Source organism: Phyllobates terribilis, unplaced genomic scaffold (assembly GCF_046119375.1).
Source record: "Phyllobates terribilis strain yellow unplaced genomic scaffold, ASM4611937v1 Scaffold_4__5_contigs__length_816908805, whole genome shotgun sequence".
Lineage (NCBI taxonomy): Eukaryota > Metazoa > Chordata > Amphibia > Anura > Dendrobatidae > Phyllobates > Phyllobates terribilis.
In genome coordinates this window covers 66980252-66999674 of record NW_027362764.1, presented here as the reverse complement: position 1 = coordinate 66999674, position 19423 = coordinate 66980252, and the positions used below count along the sequence as shown (strand labels likewise).

The 19423-nt window shown below is 43.0% G+C and overlaps 1 protein-coding gene across 2 annotated transcripts in view; it reads left to right on the top strand.

The window, feature by feature from the left end:
- Positions 1-16811, top strand: part of TRDMT1 (tRNA aspartic acid methyltransferase 1) — a 56497-nt gene extending 39686 nt beyond the window's left edge. For both annotated transcript variants that reach the window (XM_073676496.1, XM_073676495.1), the window contains exons 4-11: positions 1728-1799; positions 2165-2230; positions 3223-3292; positions 4577-4660; positions 5850-6175; positions 7513-7570; positions 15816-15945; positions 16621-16811. In XM_073676496.1, the coding sequence (XP_073532597.1) occupies positions 1728-1799; positions 2165-2230; positions 3223-3292; positions 4577-4660; positions 5850-6175; positions 7513-7570; positions 15816-15945; positions 16621-16730 (916 nt within the window). In that variant the 3' untranslated portion in view covers positions 16731-16811. The remainder of the gene's footprint in view (positions 1-1727; positions 1800-2164; positions 2231-3222; positions 3293-4576; positions 4661-5849; positions 6176-7512; positions 7571-15815; positions 15946-16620) is intronic.
- Positions 16812-19423: the final 2612 nt, after the last annotated feature.

The following is a 19423-nucleotide window of genomic DNA, read 5'->3' as shown; positions in this document are numbered from 1 at the left end:
GAAGGCATCAAAACTATGAATTAACACATGTGGAATTATATACTTAACAAAAAAGTGTGAAACAACTGAAAATATGTCTTATATTCTAGGTTCTTCAAAGTAGCCACCTTTTGCTTTGATGACTGCTTTGCACACTCTTGGCATTCTCTTGATGAGCTTCAAGAGGTAGTTACCGGAAATGGTTTTCACTTCACAGGTGTGCCCTGTCAGGTTTAATAAGTGGGATTTCTTGCCTTATAAATGGGGTTTGGACCATCAGTTGTGTTGTGCAGAAGTCTGTTGGATACACAGCTGATAGTCCTACTGAATAGACTGTTACAATTTGTATTATGGCAAGAAAAAAGCAGCTAAGTAAAGAAAAACGAGTGGCCATCATTACTTTAAGAAATGAAGGTCAGTCAGTGTGAAAAATTGGGAAAACTTTGAAAGTGTCCCCAAGTGCAGTTGCAAAAACCATCAAGCGCTATAAAGAAACTGGCTCACATGAGGACCGCCCGAGGAAAGGAAGACCAAGAGTCACCTCTGCTTCTGAGGATAAGTTTATCCGAGTCACCAGCCTCAGAAATCGCAGGTTAACAGCAGCTCAGATTAGAGACCAGGTCAATGCCACACAGAGTTCTAGCAGCAGACACATCTCTACAACAACTGTTAAGAGGAGACTTTGTGCAGAAGGCCTTCATGGTAAAATAGCTGCTAGGAAACCACTGCTAAGGACAGGCAACAAGCAGAAGAGACTTATTTGGGCTAAAGAACACAAGGAATGGACATTAGACCAGTGGAAATCTGTGCTTTGGTCTGATGAGTCCAAATTTGAGATCTTTGGTTCCAACCGCCGTGTCTTTGTGCGACGCAGAAAAGGTGAACGGATGGACTCTACATGCCTGGTTCCCACCGTGAAGCATGGAGGAGGAGGTGTGATGGTGTGGGGGGGCTTTGCTGGTGACACTGTTGGGGATTTATTCAAAATTGAAGGCATACTGAACCAGCATGGAAACCACAGCATCTTGCAGCAGCATGCTATTCCATCCGGTTTGCGTTTAGTTGGACCATCATTTAGTTTTCAACAGGACAATGACCCCAAACACACCTCCAGGCTGTGTAAGGGCTATTTGACCAAGAAGGAGAGTGATGGGGTGCTACGCCAGATGACCTGGCCTCCACAGTCACCAGACCTGAACCCGATCGAGATGGTTTGGGGTGAGCTGGATCGCAGAGTGAAGGCAAAAGGGCCAACAAGTGCTAAGCATCTCTGGGAACTCCTTCAAGATTGTTGGAAGACCATTTCCGGTGACTACCTCTTGAAGCTCATCAAGAGAATGCCAAGAGTGTGCAAAGCAGTCATCAAAGCAAAAGGTGGCTACTTTGAAGAACCTAGAATATAAGACATATTTTCAGTTGTTTCACACTTTTTTGTTAAGTATATAATTCCACATGTGGTAATTCATAGTTTTGATGCCTTCAGTGTGAATGTACAATTTACATAGTCATGAAAATACAGACAAATCTTTAAATGAGAAGGTGTGTCCAAACTTTTGGTCTGTATCTGTCTATCTATTATCTATCTATCCCATATCTATCTATCTATCTATATATTATCTATCTATCTATCTATCTATCTATCTATCTTTCTATCTATCTATTAGGATCCTTTTTGCTCTTGTAATGTCTATAAGCATATTCTGTATTTCTGTATTCTTCCTGTCTTTATGCCTTCTGTTTCCTTTCAGGATCGGTTTGCAAGGTGATGTGTCCGACCCAAGGGCAAAGAGTTTCCTGTACATTTTGGAAATCCTTCCAAGGTGCAGTGTCTGCTTTTTGATAGTGATGAGTCTCGTGTTATTTCAGGGCCGAGCACCATTAGTTTATTAAGCGCTTTATCCCAGCATCGTGAATGTGCTCTGCCTCATATATTCTGTATTGATATTAGGTCCATGTGCTGTGAGGGACTATTGGTCTATACGGCAGCCTTTCCCAGGCCTGGCACGGTGTCTGTGTGCAGCCCTGTGCGTCTGTCTGCATCGCGTACGGCACATATGTATAATGCATACAGTGTTCTGATTGGATTCAGTGTGCAGGCTGTATGCAGTCTGCTCCTCGGCTCCCCCTGGTGGAGACTTTTATATACTGTCTTTACAACATTCACAATTCTGTTGCACGTTCGCAGACTACAGAAGCGTCCTCATTATATTCTTCTGGAGAACGTGAAAGGATTCGAGATCTCTGAGGCAAGGTAATAGTATATTCTATAACTTGAAAATGCTGCATTATGAGACAAAGAAGGGCTGTCCCTGCTGGGAAGCACAGCGGTCAGCTGGTATATTTAGGGGAACCACTGCATAAGAAGTTGGGTTCCCCACATTACCACTAAGCACAGTGCCCATTAAAGTGTATTCATTTGTTTTCAATGGATGCCTGTTATATGCTAAGGGCCACACTGGTTGCAGCTCTCACCTTTTGATAAAAGTATCCGTTAACTTGAAGTCAATGGATGGTCCACAGCATAGCACAGAGGTCTCTTTTTGTGACTAAGGTGGTCCCAGCCCCCAGGCCGCGATCAATGCTATCTTCTTTTATATCTTCGACATGTCAGAAGATAGTAGAGAACAGCAAATGGAAACCCCTGGAGAGGTGGAAAATCTATATAATTTGGACTTGATGATGGATAAATTTCCATATATTTGTTCTTCCTTACCTTTCCTTATGACTTCATATATCCAGAAATAATTGGTGCCAGATGAGCAGCTTTATAAAAAAAAATGATTTTGTGATACTCTGTCAACAGATGATTGTGCTCTATATGTCTGCATGTGTCCACCCAGTGGTTGTAATGTGAAATGCAGCCTGTCAAGGTTTTTGTTAGCATGTAGCAATAATATATTGTATATGAGGGAGCGTTGCCCCTACAGCATTGGAAGAGCACAGGGGCACTGAACTTGGCAGGAACTAGTGACCCGCCATCTTTTGAGCAGCACTTACAACCTCTATAGCAAAGAGCTTGCATGTTCTGTGCTCCTTGCCTAGGAAACTGGCTACCGCTGATAGATTGCAGAAGTGGGCGGTAACTTAGGCAGTGAGCTAGAGATATATTATAACATGCAATTTGGGAATACCCCGCTGATACGTGGATGCGGCCTTTTCAGATATTTCAGATACTGTACAATGTTCATTTCGATTTTCGGATTAACATCATAACTTTTTTGTTTCCTTCTTCAATTCTCGCAGAGGCGCACTGATCAGAACATTAGAGAGCTGCGGATACATTTATCAAGAGTTCCTGCTATCGCCACCTTGTGTAAGTAGACTTCTTGGTTTTTTTGGTTTTTTTTGCCGCTTTTGATTATGTTTATGTTTTATGTATTTTACTAAAGGTATTAAATTCTTTAGAAATATTACGTCAGAGAAATCTGCTTCCTTCTCCTCTTTTCCACCACTTCTTCCTCTCCCCCCTGCCTCCTGAACTTCACTCTGAAAAAAAAAACAGCTCAACGCCGTCCGGCTCAACTCAAGACCGACTTGTCAGCCCAGTGAGGTGTCAAGTTACTCCAGAGGGACATGCAGAAAGATAGTGTTGAGCTTTCTAACAAGTCTTTTACACCACAGCTGGATTCACATCTACACTGCTTATAGATGCATTTCCTGCATGCTGCTGCAGCTTCTGTCTGTGTGCTTACTAAGAAATTGAAAAGCAGTAATGCCTCTGTGACCTGTGTATGGGAGACATCATTACAGAGGGTCTCCACCCATGTACACACACAACAGTTCATCCTGAAAAGTTACTTTTGAAATCTACACAGACCCAGAGCTTGATTCACATCTATACTGCTCAGTTCTGGATTTCCTCCATGCTTCTGCAGCTTCTTTATATGTGTTAGCTAAGAAATGAAGAGCAGTAATGCCTCTGTGACTTGTGTATGAGAGACATCATTGCAGATGGTCTCCACCCCCCTGCTCAGAGTCAGTTGTAAATTAATAGAGCCTACAAAGGGGAAAATTGGTTAAAATTCAGGATAACATAGTGGCCAGAGATGGTGTTATTCCTCATGTACACACAGAAAAGCTTATCCTGAAAAGTTACTCGAAGTCTTTTACACTACGCCAGAGCTGGATTCACGTTTACACTGCTCAACGCTGCTGCAGCTTTTTTTCTGCTTTTTGACTAAGAAATGAAGATCGGTACTGCTTCTGTGACCATTATGTGGGAGACAGCATTGCAGAGGTTCTCCACCTACCAGCTCAGAGTAAATTGTAAATTAAAAGAGCCTCCAAAGTGGAAAATTGGTGAAAATGCAGGATAAGAGACATAATGGCCAGAAATGGTGTTATTCCTCATGTACACACAAGACAGTTTATCCTGAAAAATTACTTGAAGTCTTTTACACTACCCCAAAGCTGGATTCACATCTACACTTCTCAATATTGCCATTTACTCCATACTGCTGCAGCTTCTTTCTGTGTGTTAACTAAGAAATAAAGAGCAGTAATGTTCCTTACACTTTTACTCCGGTTGTAAGACCAGAGTGCCAAGTTTTATAGTATGGTTGTCATTAAATCTTTCACTGTTTTAACATTTTACAAGCTTGGCATCCCAAATTCGAGGCTGCGATACTTTCTCATTGCAAAGCTTCAAGGGGAACAGTTTGCTTTCCAGACCACCAATAAAGTGAGTAGCCAACTATTTGCTTTTTACTTAGTTTTTAGTTTTCCTTGTCTCTGATATTGGCCTTGTATTTAAAGCGCCATCGGGCCTATAGATTGGGCCTTGTGTTACTCTTTATGTTTAAAGCAGATTCATCCTTTGGTCAATCTTTAAATTTAAGGAACATTTTCTTCTATAGGAAAAAAAAAAATGGGTGGAAAAAAAATTGTTTGAATCCTACTTATTCCAAAATGCTCTTCAGCTATATCTAAATAATATATGTTTTCTATTGTGGTATAAACCCTGTAAAGACCCTCATGGCGGCCATATTTACCAACCTGAAGCCGTTCTTACAAACTGTAGCACCCACCGGAATATAGGACGCACTCAAGTGTAGACAACAAAAAAAGTAAAATAAAGAATTTTTTGACTAATTTATAATTTCCAAGATGATCTTGTGGAGGGGATAAATAACATCAGCATTGATCGTTGAGGGTAGGAAAGGGGTTAATATTTTATTCCCTATTGGTCAAGAGTAGAAGAGAGGATATTATTTTATTCCCTGGTGGTCTAGGGGAGAAGAAAGATCTTTTTTCTTATCCTTGGTGGGCTAGTGTTGAAGAGGGGTTTATATTTTTTCCCTATTGGCCTAGGGTAAAAGAGAGGGTTAACATTTTATCAATATTGGTCTAGGGTAATTGTGGGATTAATTTTTTATTTCCTGGTAATCTAAGATAAAAGAGTAATTTTTTTTTTTACTTTTTCCCAAGTTGTCTAGAGTAGAAAATATTTTATTCCCTGGTTTGAAGAAGTGTTAAAATCAATGGCAAATGGTCTAAGGTAAAGCCCCTTCTTTTATAGTCTAGGGAAAAGCGGTAATAATATTGTATTCCCTGGTGGTCTAGGGTAGAAGTGTTTAGTATTAATTGCAAATGGTCAAGTGTTAAACTCCCTTCCATGACGGTGTAGGGAAAAGAGATATTCATATTTTATTCCCGGTGGTCTAAGGTAGAATAGGGGTTAATATTAACAGTTATTGGTATAGCGTAGAAGAGGAGGAGCTGATATTATGCTCCCTGGTAGTCTAGGGTAAAGCATCCTACCTTGGTGGTCTAGGGAAAAGAGGTATTAATGGTATTAATTGTAATGCCTCCTTTCTTATGGTATATATAGAATGATTTTGCGAATGTGGGGTCTTTTTTTCTCCGTTTAGATTCTCGCGGAGTTTCCTCGCTCTGGTACACCGGAGCCGGCCTGTTCCAGCAGTGCTGCCTGTCAGCACTCACAGACGAATCAAGAAAGTCTGCGCCACAAACAATGGCCAGAAGGAGCCTTTCTGTACAAACTGGAAACTGCCGATCAGCTGGAGAGAAAGCGGAGCCAGGACAATGACTGCTCTGTACAGACCCTGCAAGGCTTCCTGGAAGAGAGTGTGGAGATCGGCCCGTACCTTCTGCCCCCGAAGTCTTTACTCAGATATGCTCTCATTTTGGATATTGTTAAACCAACGTGTAGAAGGTCAACGTGCTTTACAAAAGGGTGAGAATCTCAGCAAGCGTATATGTATGTGCAAGGGAAGGTCCTGCTAGTCCATATACTAGTACCGCTACAACGCGTAGGGGTGGTAAAACAGATAATCTACATAGAAGTTGGCGAACTTTGTAGATACAATGTAATAATTATCTTATACTGATCCTGAGTTACATCCTGTATTATACTCCAGAGCTGCACTCACTATTCTGCTGGTGCAGTCACTGTGTACATACATTACATTACTGATCCTGAGTTACATCCTGTATTATACTCCAGAGCTGCACTCACTATTCTGCTGGGTGAACCGCTATGTGTACTCATGCATAAGCATTGATTGCACTTTCTTTACTGAATGATTCCTGTACTGATACTGATTCTGAGTTACATTCTTTTTTTTTTTTACTTCAGAGCTGCAGTCACTATTCTGCTGCTTGTTTTTGGTATCAATGAACAATTTGTCAGTAGAAATTACTTAGCAGAGCTCCTGTAATAGCAGGCGGCTGATAGGAATCTGCACTTTGCCGAATGTAAATCATCAAAGTATTGGTTTAACAAACCTGTGAAGGAGACGCAGTACTGCTTCATTCTCAGGAGCAATAAGGGTCTCAGACGTTGTACCTCCACTGCAGTCATTGTGATGGCACAGCTTATTGATTTTCCTTCACATTGCAAGATGGATAAACCTGTGGAGCTTGCTGTAGAAGCTCAGCGGCACCTCTTTGTCAACAAGCTTGTTGACTGTTGCCAATGACAACTGGCAGAATAGTGCATGCGCTATGAGATTTTCGAGACTCGGTGAATGATCATGGGTTGCAGATATCTCATTGTTAGTTCTATAGTATTTTCATCTGATTTTAAAGCAGACTGCTCATCAACTTTGAGAATATAAAATGCTTACATTACTAAATAAATCTGTCAAACTAGATGCTGCTGGTGTACTTACTTTGAAAATCCATGTCAAGATTCTTGTATTACCCTTTTTTTTAAAATATCTTCGCCCACCTGCCCTAATTGACAGCTTCTCAGTGTCCCTCCTCCCTGCTGCTGCAGCTGAGATCGCACACTGCTCAGTACAAGCTGCAGCTGTCAGTCAGGCTGGGTGTACAGAGACTGAATACACTTGGATTCATTAGCTATTTCACTCTATAGCTGGACGGATAAAATACCAATTTTAATATCAGGATTATACAGACAGTATTTTCAAAGGAAATACATCAGCCACATCAGGTCTAAGAAGCTGAATTAAAAACATATTCAGCTTTTCTTGTGAGATCTGGTGACTGAGCCGCTTTAAGAAGTGATAAATGACCATCTGTTGGGGTTTGTTGTTTTGTTTTTTATAGGTACGGACATTATATGGAGGGAACAGGTTCGTTTCTTCAGGCAGCGACAGATGTTGAGGTTTGAATTTTAATTTCGGAGCCTATAAGCATGTAATTGTTTTATCCTCATAGATCCGGCATATTATCTGCTCTTGTAAATTAGTAATTTAGTTCATATTTACAGGGACGTGCACTCAGGTTATCACGGTCATGCGTTAACTTATTTGAGCAGGTTTTATTGAAATATATATATTTTGTCATAAAAGGGGAACATATGTATTTTGTCATCTGTGGAAGCCCCAGTTACAGGGGCAAACAGCAGCGTGACAGAAGTTACTGGCAGAACAATCTGAGCCTGCAGACACCCGTCAGTCATGATCGCCGGGTCCTACGGTAGCATCGGCAGTACCGATGACTTATATTCATCGCATTGCGCTCAGTGAACAGAAAAGGTCACAAAAGTGGAACATGTATATTTTGTCATCTATGGAAGCCCAAGTTACAGGGGCAAACAGCAGCCTACATTGACAGAAGTTACTGGCAGAACAATATGGACTTGCAGACACCAGGCAGTCATGATCGCCAGGTCCTACGGTAGCATTGGCAATACTGATGTCTTATATTCAATGCATTGCGCTCAGTGAACGCTATATATTCAGCAAAACAAACAACGGAAACGGTAATAAACCGACTGAGTTTTCCCCAGTGTCCCAGGCTGTATCTGACAGCTGAAGACTGGACCTGCTCCTGCCGGAGCTTTAAACCCGCGCCGCACATTTACAATGGCACAGCCTTAAAGCCCACACAAAATGCTGCAAATTTCCGGTTGAAATCAGGTTGTTATTATTATTTTGTTGTATTAATTTCATTACATTATTATTATTATTTTGCCCTTTCCATTCCAAACATTCACTTTCTTTTCATATGCTTTTATTACGATTGTCCGATCATCCAGAATATCTCACATATCGACGTTTATCTTGTCCAGATTACAGAAATGTTTCAGTCTGTCCATATAAGACGGCCTGCGCCTCCGGGAGAGATCATATAGTATAATAACACAAACAGCTTCAGCAATGTGAAGTATGGCATTATTCCTGCTGTCCGGAGAGCTGGCAGCCGGGGCCGCCTGTCGCTGCACGCTTTATTGCTTCTGGACAATGGCGCTCACATCAACTGCATGAGTAAAATGTTCAGCCAAGTGGGCAAAACATATCTGTGTGCCGTCCACAAACACTACGCCAGCTCGTATGGTGGGGGACATTTATTAGGGAAGTGTTGACGTATGAATCTGCCTGGTCATTGTGCAATCAGTGAGGGGCCAGTATATACTGGGGTCCATCACTGTTATATACAGACCTGTGTACATGAGCCGCTGGTATATACTGGGGTCCATCACTGTTATATACAGACCTGTGTACATGAGCTGCTGGTATATACTGGGGTCTATCACTGTTATATACAGACCTGTGTACATGAGCCGCTGGTATATACTGGGGTCCTTCACTGTTATATACAGACCTGTGTACATGAGCCGCTGGTATATACTGGGGTCTATCACTGTTATATACAGACCTGTGTACATGAGCCGCAGGTATATACTGGGGTCTATCACTGTTATATACAGACCTGTGTACATGAGCCGCTGGTATATACTGGGGTCTATCACTGTTATATGCAGACCTGTGTACATGAGCCGCTGGTATATACTGGGGTCCTTCACTGTTATATACAGACCTGTGTACATGAGCCGCTGGTATATACTGGGGTCCATCACTGTTATATACAGACCTGTGTACATGAGCCGCAGGTATATACTGGGGTCTATCACTGTTATATACAGACCTGTGTACATGAGCCGCTGGTATATACTGGGGTCCTTCACTGTTATATACAGACCTGTGTACATGAGCCGCTGGTATATACTGGGGTCTATCACTGTTATATACAGACCTGTGTACATGAGCCGCTGGTATATACTGGGGTCCTTCACTGTTATATACAGACCTGTGTACATGAGCCGCTGGTATACAGTGGGTACGGAAAGTATTCAGACCCCTTTAAATTTTTCATTCTTTGTTTCATTGCAGCCATTTGGTAAATTCTAAAAAGTTCTTTTTTTTCCCATTAAAGTACACTCTGCACCTCATCTTGACTGAAATAAAACAGAAATGGAGACATTTTTGCAAATTTATTAAAAAAGAAAAACTGAAATATCTCATGGTCATAAGTATTCAGACCCTTTGCTCAGTTTTGAGTAGAAGCCCCCTTTTGAGCTAGTACAGCCATGAGTCTTCTTGGGAATGATGCAACAAGTTTTTCACACCTGGATTTGGGGATCCTCTGCCATTCTTCCTTGCAGATCTCCTCCAGTTCCGTCAGGTTGGATGGTGAACGTTTGATGGACAGCCATGTTCAGGTCTCTCCAGAGATGCTCAATTGGGTTTAGGTCAGGGTTCTGGCTGGGCCAGTCAAGAATGGTCACAGAGTTGTTCTGAAGCCACTCCTTTGTTATTTTAGCTGTGTGCTTAGGGTCATTCTCTTGTTGGAAGGTGAACCTTCGGCCAAGTCTGAGGTCCAGAGCACTCTGGAAGAGGTTTTCATCCAGGATATCTCTGTACTTGGCCGCATTCATGTTTCCTTCAATTGCAACCAGTTGTCCTGTCCCTGCAGCTGAAAAACACCCCCATAGCATGATGCTGCCACCACCATGTTTCACTGTTGGGATTGTATTGGGCAGGTGATGAGCAGTGCCTGGTTTTCTCCACACATACCGCTTAGAATTATCACCAAAAAGTTCTATCTTCGTCTCTTCAGACCAGAGAATCTTATTTCTCATAGTCTGGGAGTCCTTCATGTGTTTTTTCGCAAACTCTATGCGGGCTTTCATATGTCTTGCACTGAGGAGAGGCTTCGTCGGGCCACTCTGCCATAAAGGCCCAACTGGTGGAGGGCTGCAGTGATAATTGACTTTGTGGAACTTTCTCCCATCTCCCTACTACATCTCTGGAGCTCAGCCACAGTGATCTTGGGGTTCTTCTTTACCTCTCTCACCAAGGCTCTTCTCCCACGATTGCTCAGTTTGGCTGGACGGCCAGGTCTAGAAAGACTTCTGGTGGTCCCAAACTTCTTCCATTTAAGGATTATGGAGGCCACTGTGCTCTTAGGAACCTTGAGTAATGCAGAAATTCTTTTGTAATCTTGGCTAGATCTGGGCCTTGCCACAATTCTGTCTCTGAGCTCCTTGGGCAGTTCCTTTGAGCTCATGATTCTCATTTTTGTCTGACATGCACTGTGAGCTGTGAGGTGTTATATAGACAGGTGTGTGCCTTTCCAAATCAAGTCCTATCAGTTTAATTAAACACAGCTGGACTCCAATGAAGGAGTAGAACCATCTCAAGGAGGATTACAAGGAAATGGACAGCATGTGACTTAAATATGAGTGTCTGAGCAAAGGGTCTGAATACTTATGACCATGTGATATTTCAGTTTTTCTTTTTTAATAAATTTGCAAAAATGTCTACATTTCTGGGTTTTTCAGTCAAGATGGGGTGCAGAGTGTACTTTAATGAGAAAAAAATGAACTTTTTAGAATTTACCAAATGGCTGCAATGAAACAGAGAGTGAAAAATTTAAAGAGGTCTGAATACTTCCCCTACCCACTATATACTGGGGTCCATCACTGTTATATACAGACCTGTGTACATGAGCCGCCGGTATATACTGGGGTCCATGACTATTATATACAGACCTGTGTACATGAGCCGCTGGTTTATACTGGGGTCCATCACTGTTATATACAGACCTGTGTACATGAGCCGCTGGTATATACTGGGGTCCATGACTATTATATATAGACCTGTGTACAATAGCCGCTGGTATATACTGGGGTCCATCACTATTATATACAGACCTGTGTACATGAGCTGCTGGTATATACTGGGGTCCATCACTGTTATATACAGACCTGTGTACATGAGCCGCTGGTATATACTGGGGTCCATCACTATTATATACAGACCTGTGTACATGAGCCGCTGGTATATACTGGGGTCTATCACTGTTATATACAGACCTGTGTACATGAGCCGCTGGTATATACTGGGGTCCATCACTGTTATATACAGACCTGTGTACATGAGCCGCTGGTATATACTGAGGTCCATCACTGTTATATACAGACCTGTGCACATGAGCCGCTGGTGTATACTGGGGTCCATCACTGTTATATACAGACCTGTGTACATGAGTCGCTGGTATATACTGGGGTCCATCACTGTTATATACAGACCTGTGTACATGAGCCGCTGGTATATACTGGGGTCCATCACTGTTATATACAGACCTGTGTACATGAGCCGCTGGTGTATACTGGGGTCCATCACTGTTATATACAGACCTGTGTATATGAGCCGCTGGTATATACTGGGGTCCATCACTGTTATATACAGACCTGTGTACATGAGCCGCTGGTATATACTGGGGTCCATCACTGTTTTATACAGACCTGTGTACATGAGCCGCTGGTATATACTGGGGTCCATCACTGTTATATACTGACCTGTGTACATGAGCCGCTGGTATATACAGGGGTCCATCACTGTTATATACAGACCTGTGTACATGAGCCGCTGGTATATACTGGGGTCCATCACTGTTATATACAGACCTGTGTACATGAGCCGCTGGTATATACTGGGGTCCATCACTGTTATATACAGACCTGTGTACATGAGCTGCTGGTATATACTGGGGTCCATCACTGTTATATACAGACCTGTGTACATGAGCCTTTGGTATATACTGGGGTCCATCACTGTTATATACAGACCTGTGTACATGAGCCGCTGGTATATACTGGGGTCCATCACTGTTATATACAGACCTGTGTACATGAGCCGCTGGTATATACTGGGGTCCATCACTGTTATATACAGACCTGTGTACATGAGCCGCTGGTATATACTGGGGTCCATCACTGTTATATACAGACCTGTGTGCATGAGCCGCTGGTATATACTGGGGTCCATCACTGTTATATACAGACCTGTGTACATGAGCCGCTGGTATATACTGGGGTCCATCACTGTTATATACAGACCTGTGTACCTGAGCCGCTGGTATATACTGGGGTCCATCACTGTTATATACAGACCTGTGTACATGAGCTGCTGGTATATACTGGGGTCCATCACTGTTATATACAGACCTGTGTACATGAGCCGCTGGTATATTCTGTAGTCCATCACTGTTATATACAGACCTGTGTACATGAGCCGCTGGTATATACTGGGATCCATCACTGTTATATACAGACCTGTGTACATGAGCCGCTGGTATATACTGGGATCCATCACTGTTATATACAGACCTGTGTACATGAGCCGCTGGTATATACTGGGGTCCATCACTGTTATATACAGACCTGTGTACATGAGCCGCTGGTATATACTGGGGTCCATCACTGTTATATACAGACCTGTGTACATGAGCCGCTGGTTTATACTGGGGTCAATCACTATTATATACAGACCTGTGTACATGAGCTGCTGGTATATACTGGGGTCCATCACTGTTATATACAGACCTGTGTACATGAGTCGCTGGTATATACTGGGGTCCATCACTGTTATATACAGACCTGTGTACCTGAGCCGCTGGTATATACTGGGGTCCATCACTGTTATATACAGACCTGTGTACATGAGCCGCCGGTATATACTGGGGTCCATGACTATTATATACAGACCTGTGTACATGAGCCGCTGGTTTATACTGGGGTCCATCACTGTTATATACAGACCTGTGTACATGAGCCGCTGGTATATACTGGGGTCCATGACTATTATATATAGACCTGTGTACAATAGCCGCTGGTATATACTGGGGTCCATCACTATTATATACAGACCTGTGTACATGAGCTGCTGGTATATACTGGGGTCCATCACTGTTATATACAGACCTGTGTACATGAGCCGCTGGTATATACTGGGGTCCATCACTATTATATACAGACCTGTGTACATGAGCCGCTGGTATATACTGGGGTCTATCACTGTTATATACAGACCTGTGTACATGAGCCGCTGGTATATACTGGGGTCCATCACTGTTATATACAGACCTGTGTACATGAGCCGCTGGTATATACTGAGGTCCATCACTGTTATATACAGACCTGTGCACATGAGCCGCTGGTGTATACTGGGGTCCATCACTGTTATATACAGACCTGTGTACATGAGTCGCTGGTATATACTGGGGTCCATCACTGTTATATACAGACCTGTGTACATGAGCCGCTGGTATATACTGGGGTCCATCACTGTTATATACAGACCTGTGTACATGAGCCGCTGGTGTATACTGGGGTCCATCACTGTTATATACAGACCTGTGTATATGAGCCGCTGGTATATACTGGGGTCCATCACTGTTATATACAGACCTGTGTACATGAGCCGCTGGTATATACTGGGGTCCATCACTGTTTTATACAGACCTGTGTACATGAGCCGCTGGTATATACTGGGGTCCATCACTGTTATATACTGACCTGTGTACATGAGCCGCTGGTATATACAGGGGTCCATCACTGTTATATACAGACCTGTGTACATGAGCCGCTGGTATATACTGGGGTCCATCACTGTTATATACAGACCTGTGTACATGAGCCGCTGGTATATACTGGGGTCCATCACTGTTATATACAGACCTGTGTACATGAGCTGCTGGTATATACTGGGGTCCATCACTGTTATATACAGACCTGTGTACATGAGCCTTTGGTATATACTGGGGTCCATCACTGTTATATACAGACCTGTGTACATGAGCCGCTGGTATATACTGGGGTCCATCACTGTTATATACAGACCTGTGTACATGAGCCGCTGGTATATACTGGGGTCCATCACTGTTATATACAGACCTGTGTACATGAGCCGCTGGTATATACTGGGGTCCATCACTGTTATATACAGACCTGTGTGCATGAGCCGCTGGTATATACTGGGGTCCATCACTGTTATATACAGACCTGTGTACATGAGCCGCTGGTATATACTGGGGTCCATCACTGTTATATACAGACCTGTGTACCTGAGCCGCTGGTATATACTGGGGTCCATCACTGTTATATACAGACCTGTGTACATGAGCTGCTGGTATATACTGGGGTCCATCACTGTTATATACAGACCTGTGTACATGAGCCGCTGGTATATTCTGTAGTCCATCACTGTTATATACAGACCTGTGTACATGAGCCGCTGGTATATACTGGGATCCATCACTGTTATATACAGACCTGTGTACATGAGCCGCTGGTATATACTGGGATCCATCACTGTTATATACAGACCTGTGTACATGAGCCGCTGGTATATACTGGGGTCCATCACTGTTATATACAGACCTGTGTACATGAGCCGCTGGTATATACTGGGGTCCATCACTGTTATATACAGACCTGTGTACATGAGCCGCTGGTTTATACTGGGGTCAATCACTATTATATACAGACCTGTGTACATGAGCTGCTGGTATATACTGGGGTCCATCACTGTTATATACAGACCTGTGTACATGAGTCGCTGGTATATACTGGGGTCCATCACTGTTATATACAGACCTGTGTACCTGAGCCGCTGGTATATACTGGGGTCCATCACTGTTATATACAGACCTGTGTACATGAGCCTCTGGTATATACTGGGGTCCATCACTGTTATATACAGACCTGTGTACATGAGCCGCTGGTATATACTGGGGTCCATCACTGTTATATACAGACCTGTGTATATGAGCCGCTGGTATATACTGGGGTCCATCACTGTTATATACAGACCTGTGTACATGAGCCACTGGTATATACTGGGGTCCATCACTGTTATATACAGACCTGTGTACATGAGCCGCTGGTATATACTGGGGTCCATCACTGTTATATACAGACCTGTGTACATGAGCTGCTGGTATATACTGGGGTCCATCACTGTTATATACAGACCTGTGTACATGAGCCCCTGGTATATACTGGGGTCCATCACTGTTATATACAGACCTGTGTACATGAGCCGCTGGTATATACTGGGGTCCATCACTGTTATATACAGACCTGTGTATATGAGCCGCTGGTATATACTGGGGTCCATCACTGTTATATACAGACCTGTGTACATGAGCCGCTGGTATATACTGGGGTCCATCACTGTTATATACAGACCTGTGTACATGAGCCGCTGGTATATACTGGGGTCTATCACTGTTATATACAGACCTGTGAAGGTTTCAGCTTCTTTCTCATTTTCACACAGATTAGTTCAGTGTATAAATCACTGGAGACGTTGTCTGACGAGGAGAAATTCGCCAAACTGTCCACACTGAAATTGAGATATTTCACACCAAGAGAAATCGCAAATCTTCACGGCTTCCCAGCGCAGTTCGGTATGTTGAGAGCGGGACACGTAAAAGTCATTGTGAACAGTTCCTTAAAGGGTAGAGTTATAAAGTTTATATGAGCCCTGTCTGCTCTCTACTATAGCAAATACCAGAATAATTATTATGCTGGAATATCTTCTGTTGTGTTTTGTTCCTCTGTTACTCCTCTTGGAAATGTAACACCCCATTGTCAATTTACTTATACAAGTAGGGGGCATGTTCCTAGACAAGACTGCCCCATCAGACTGTGTGGAGAATTAAAGCTTTGCCAATACGTTTGGTGTTGCCCAGTTTTTAATTTATTCAGGAGGAAAGCAGAGATACGGCAAAATGCAGACTTTACCAATTCAACAATCCAGTCAGCTTTAAAGCAGCACTTAGAATCTTTATTGGAAAGAGCCTGTAAGCGCTGCTCTCCTTGGCAAGGAGATCGGCCACCGCTGATGGACTGCAGAGGTAACCGGTAACCTCTGCAAGCTGCAGTAAAATATAGAATTTAAAAAATCCTCTGTTCTCAAAATGGAGAATTTTCCAAACAGGAAGATTACAAAGTTACTTGTTTTTACAGTCACGTTGCAATATTACATTTATGATGATGCAAATAACCGTAATGTGTTACAATTTCTGTATGTCTCATAGAAAAATTATGCTGTAATTATCGGTCATCTCATTTCTTTTTAGGTTTTCCTGATAAGATAACAACCAAACAGCGATATCGTCTCCTGGGGAACAGTCTGAACGTGCACATTGTGTCCAAGCTGATATCTCTTCTGCTGCAGAACACAATATAACGGAGTTGCCTCAAGGATCTATGGACAGAAAACACGTGGGACATCTAATAAATTATACAATAAAGTTTTTGTATTTTTACAGTTTAGGCTGAGAGTTTTTCATTCACAATAAAAGGGGTCTTTTTATGCATCAATGCCATAAAAATGTTTTCCAACTGTAACTCTGTGTTTAAAGGGTCTTTTCTGAATGGGGTGTATAGTGTTAATCCACAAGATATGCTAAATGTCCTATAGATATGGGTCCCACAACCAGGACTTGCATCTGGAGGGCTCCATTGCATTCTACTGTCAATGGAAGGGCATTCAGCAATTTTTTGAACTCCCATAGAAATAAACAGGCAGCATGTGCGGCAGATGACCAAAAAGATTTACAGGACCCTGGTCCAGTGGCCACATCAATAGTCTGTGGCTACCGGACAAGAGTCCTGGAAGCCTTTTTCTTCCTGCTGAATTTCCGGTGCCTCTCCTGATTACTAAACTTGACGCAATGTAGTGATTGTGGCTCAACGCACACGGGATCCAAGCTCAAGAAGGTGGATTCAGCTTCTAATAATGATCAGCTTGCTTTGTTATGGCATCACTAATACAGAAAAAGCAGCAACCGTTCGACCCCCTGGCATAGACCTGGTTCGTTGTCATGCCAGGCTACTAATCAGAAGAGGATCCGGGGATGCCAGCAGGTAGGAGGAGTTTTGCAGGGCTCTCGTCCAGCGGCCATGGAGTACCAATGTGGCCCAGAGTCCTGCAAATCGTTTCTACCGTCCACCTCTATTGACAGCAGAGTGCAACTGGGCCCATTCTTAGAGCGGTAGGACCAACATCTATCGAATATTCCTGCAATATTGTCAAGGGGATATCGTGACAGAGAGGGGCCAGATGATCGCGGTGTTTGGGTTCACAACTCCACTGGTTAGAAGCACTTCACCATCTTATTAAACAGTGCAGGTTTTTTCCTTGCTAGCAGTGCAAGGATTAATCTGTTCAGTGCTCCAGGAGCCTTCTTACCTGGATTGTCTCAGCTGTTCAGTGTTGGCAATTCTCCTCTGCTATATATGCTAGACTCTGGCACTTAGGAGTTGCCAGTGTTAGTTCTTACTGCCTGGTGTGGAGTTGGAGGTGTAGTTCGTGGTTGTAGTTTTGTTCAGGAGATTGTTGCTTGGAGTTTTGTCTGTGTGCACATCCTCATTCTCTCCTATTTGGTTTCTCCTTCCTTTAACTCCTCTGTGTCCCACTCTTGTTTGGTGTGTGTATTTTGTATGATTGGTCTTTTCAATTATCCATGTCCGTCTACCCTTGTTTGTCTGGTTAATGCATACCTATACACTTCAGCTTCCCACATCCCTGGGTTGGGGAGGAGACAGGTAAGGGTAGATATAGGAGCATAGTAAGGCACGTGAACCCGGCGTCTCCACCTTCAGGAGTAATCCGAGAGAATGGGATAGACCCGGGCGCCCCTTAGTTCTAGGGACCTGGTTAGTGCCAACAGTCCCAAGTAATTGCTTGACAAATATCCTATGTATATGCCATAAATGTCCCAGCTGGTGCATCCTCATTTTTGGCTTTCCTGAATTCATGCTGCCATGTAGAGCCTGGCTGTGCGATTGCGGCACGTCTTGTTTTTCACTGTGTTTCAGGGAAAAATTTGTTTAGAGAGCCGGAGACTGTACAAAGAGATGATTCTCTCTGCACCGCTCTAAGTGATTTACAGGTCTCTTTATATGCACACACTTGAGCAAGACCTGTCAATCCACTGGAACGTTGCAGGGATAATCCGGCCGGCTCTTAAAAGTATGTGTTCTCTGAAATGCGTTTCGGAGAAAGACTTACCTGGCTGCAATCTTGCAGCCAGGCTCTGATTCTTGCTGCCCGAACCAGGGCACATGGGCCCTAATTCATGATTCTCACTGGTCCCTGCCGTAAGGGCAATAGTGGTAATTCTGTTGTACTAAAATGTACACAATAATGGAAATGTTCCCTGCGTTGTGCAATTGTAAAGAATATTTTTAAATATGATTTTGCATTTCATTTCCTGATTGGAGCCAAGGGGGAAATGCAACACTTAAAGAATTTCATAAGAAATCTCTCTACCTCCTGAAATATCTTTTCAAAATCGTTCTGATTGTTCACGTTGTCTTATTTCCTTTTATAAAATAATTATGAACGTCATCTTCTTTTAGCCCCTTTAGGATTGTTCTTATTTTGGAGCAATGGTCCACGGAATTTTTATTTTAGTTTTGTAACTGTATCAGTGAGTGTTTGGTTTCTTTGCACGATAGCACCATTTGCTGATATATCATTTGATGGTACATTTATGGCATGTCCACAGGATATGACATAAATGTGTAGAAGATGTCGATCCCATGAATGGGTCATTCATCAATCTGACGATGGGGGCCTGTCATACATATTTATGGGAATTCTATCTCCTGCCATTGCTGCCTGTCAGCGCCCGCTTCTTGGTATTGACGTAGGCCCCATATACACACAGGGAAAGACTTGTCAGTCTTGGGGAAGGGGGGCGGGGAGAACCAGCCGGGGAGCTGCCCCTTCGACTAGTCATCTGAGATGCAAAGTCCCCGACCAGCTTTTCAAGGTAATTTTTCTTTAAATGCCGCAATACTTCAAACTAAAACATACATGGCAGCAATAATATATGCAGTGCCTTATTCGGGCCGCCCGTGGTTCTGGCAGCA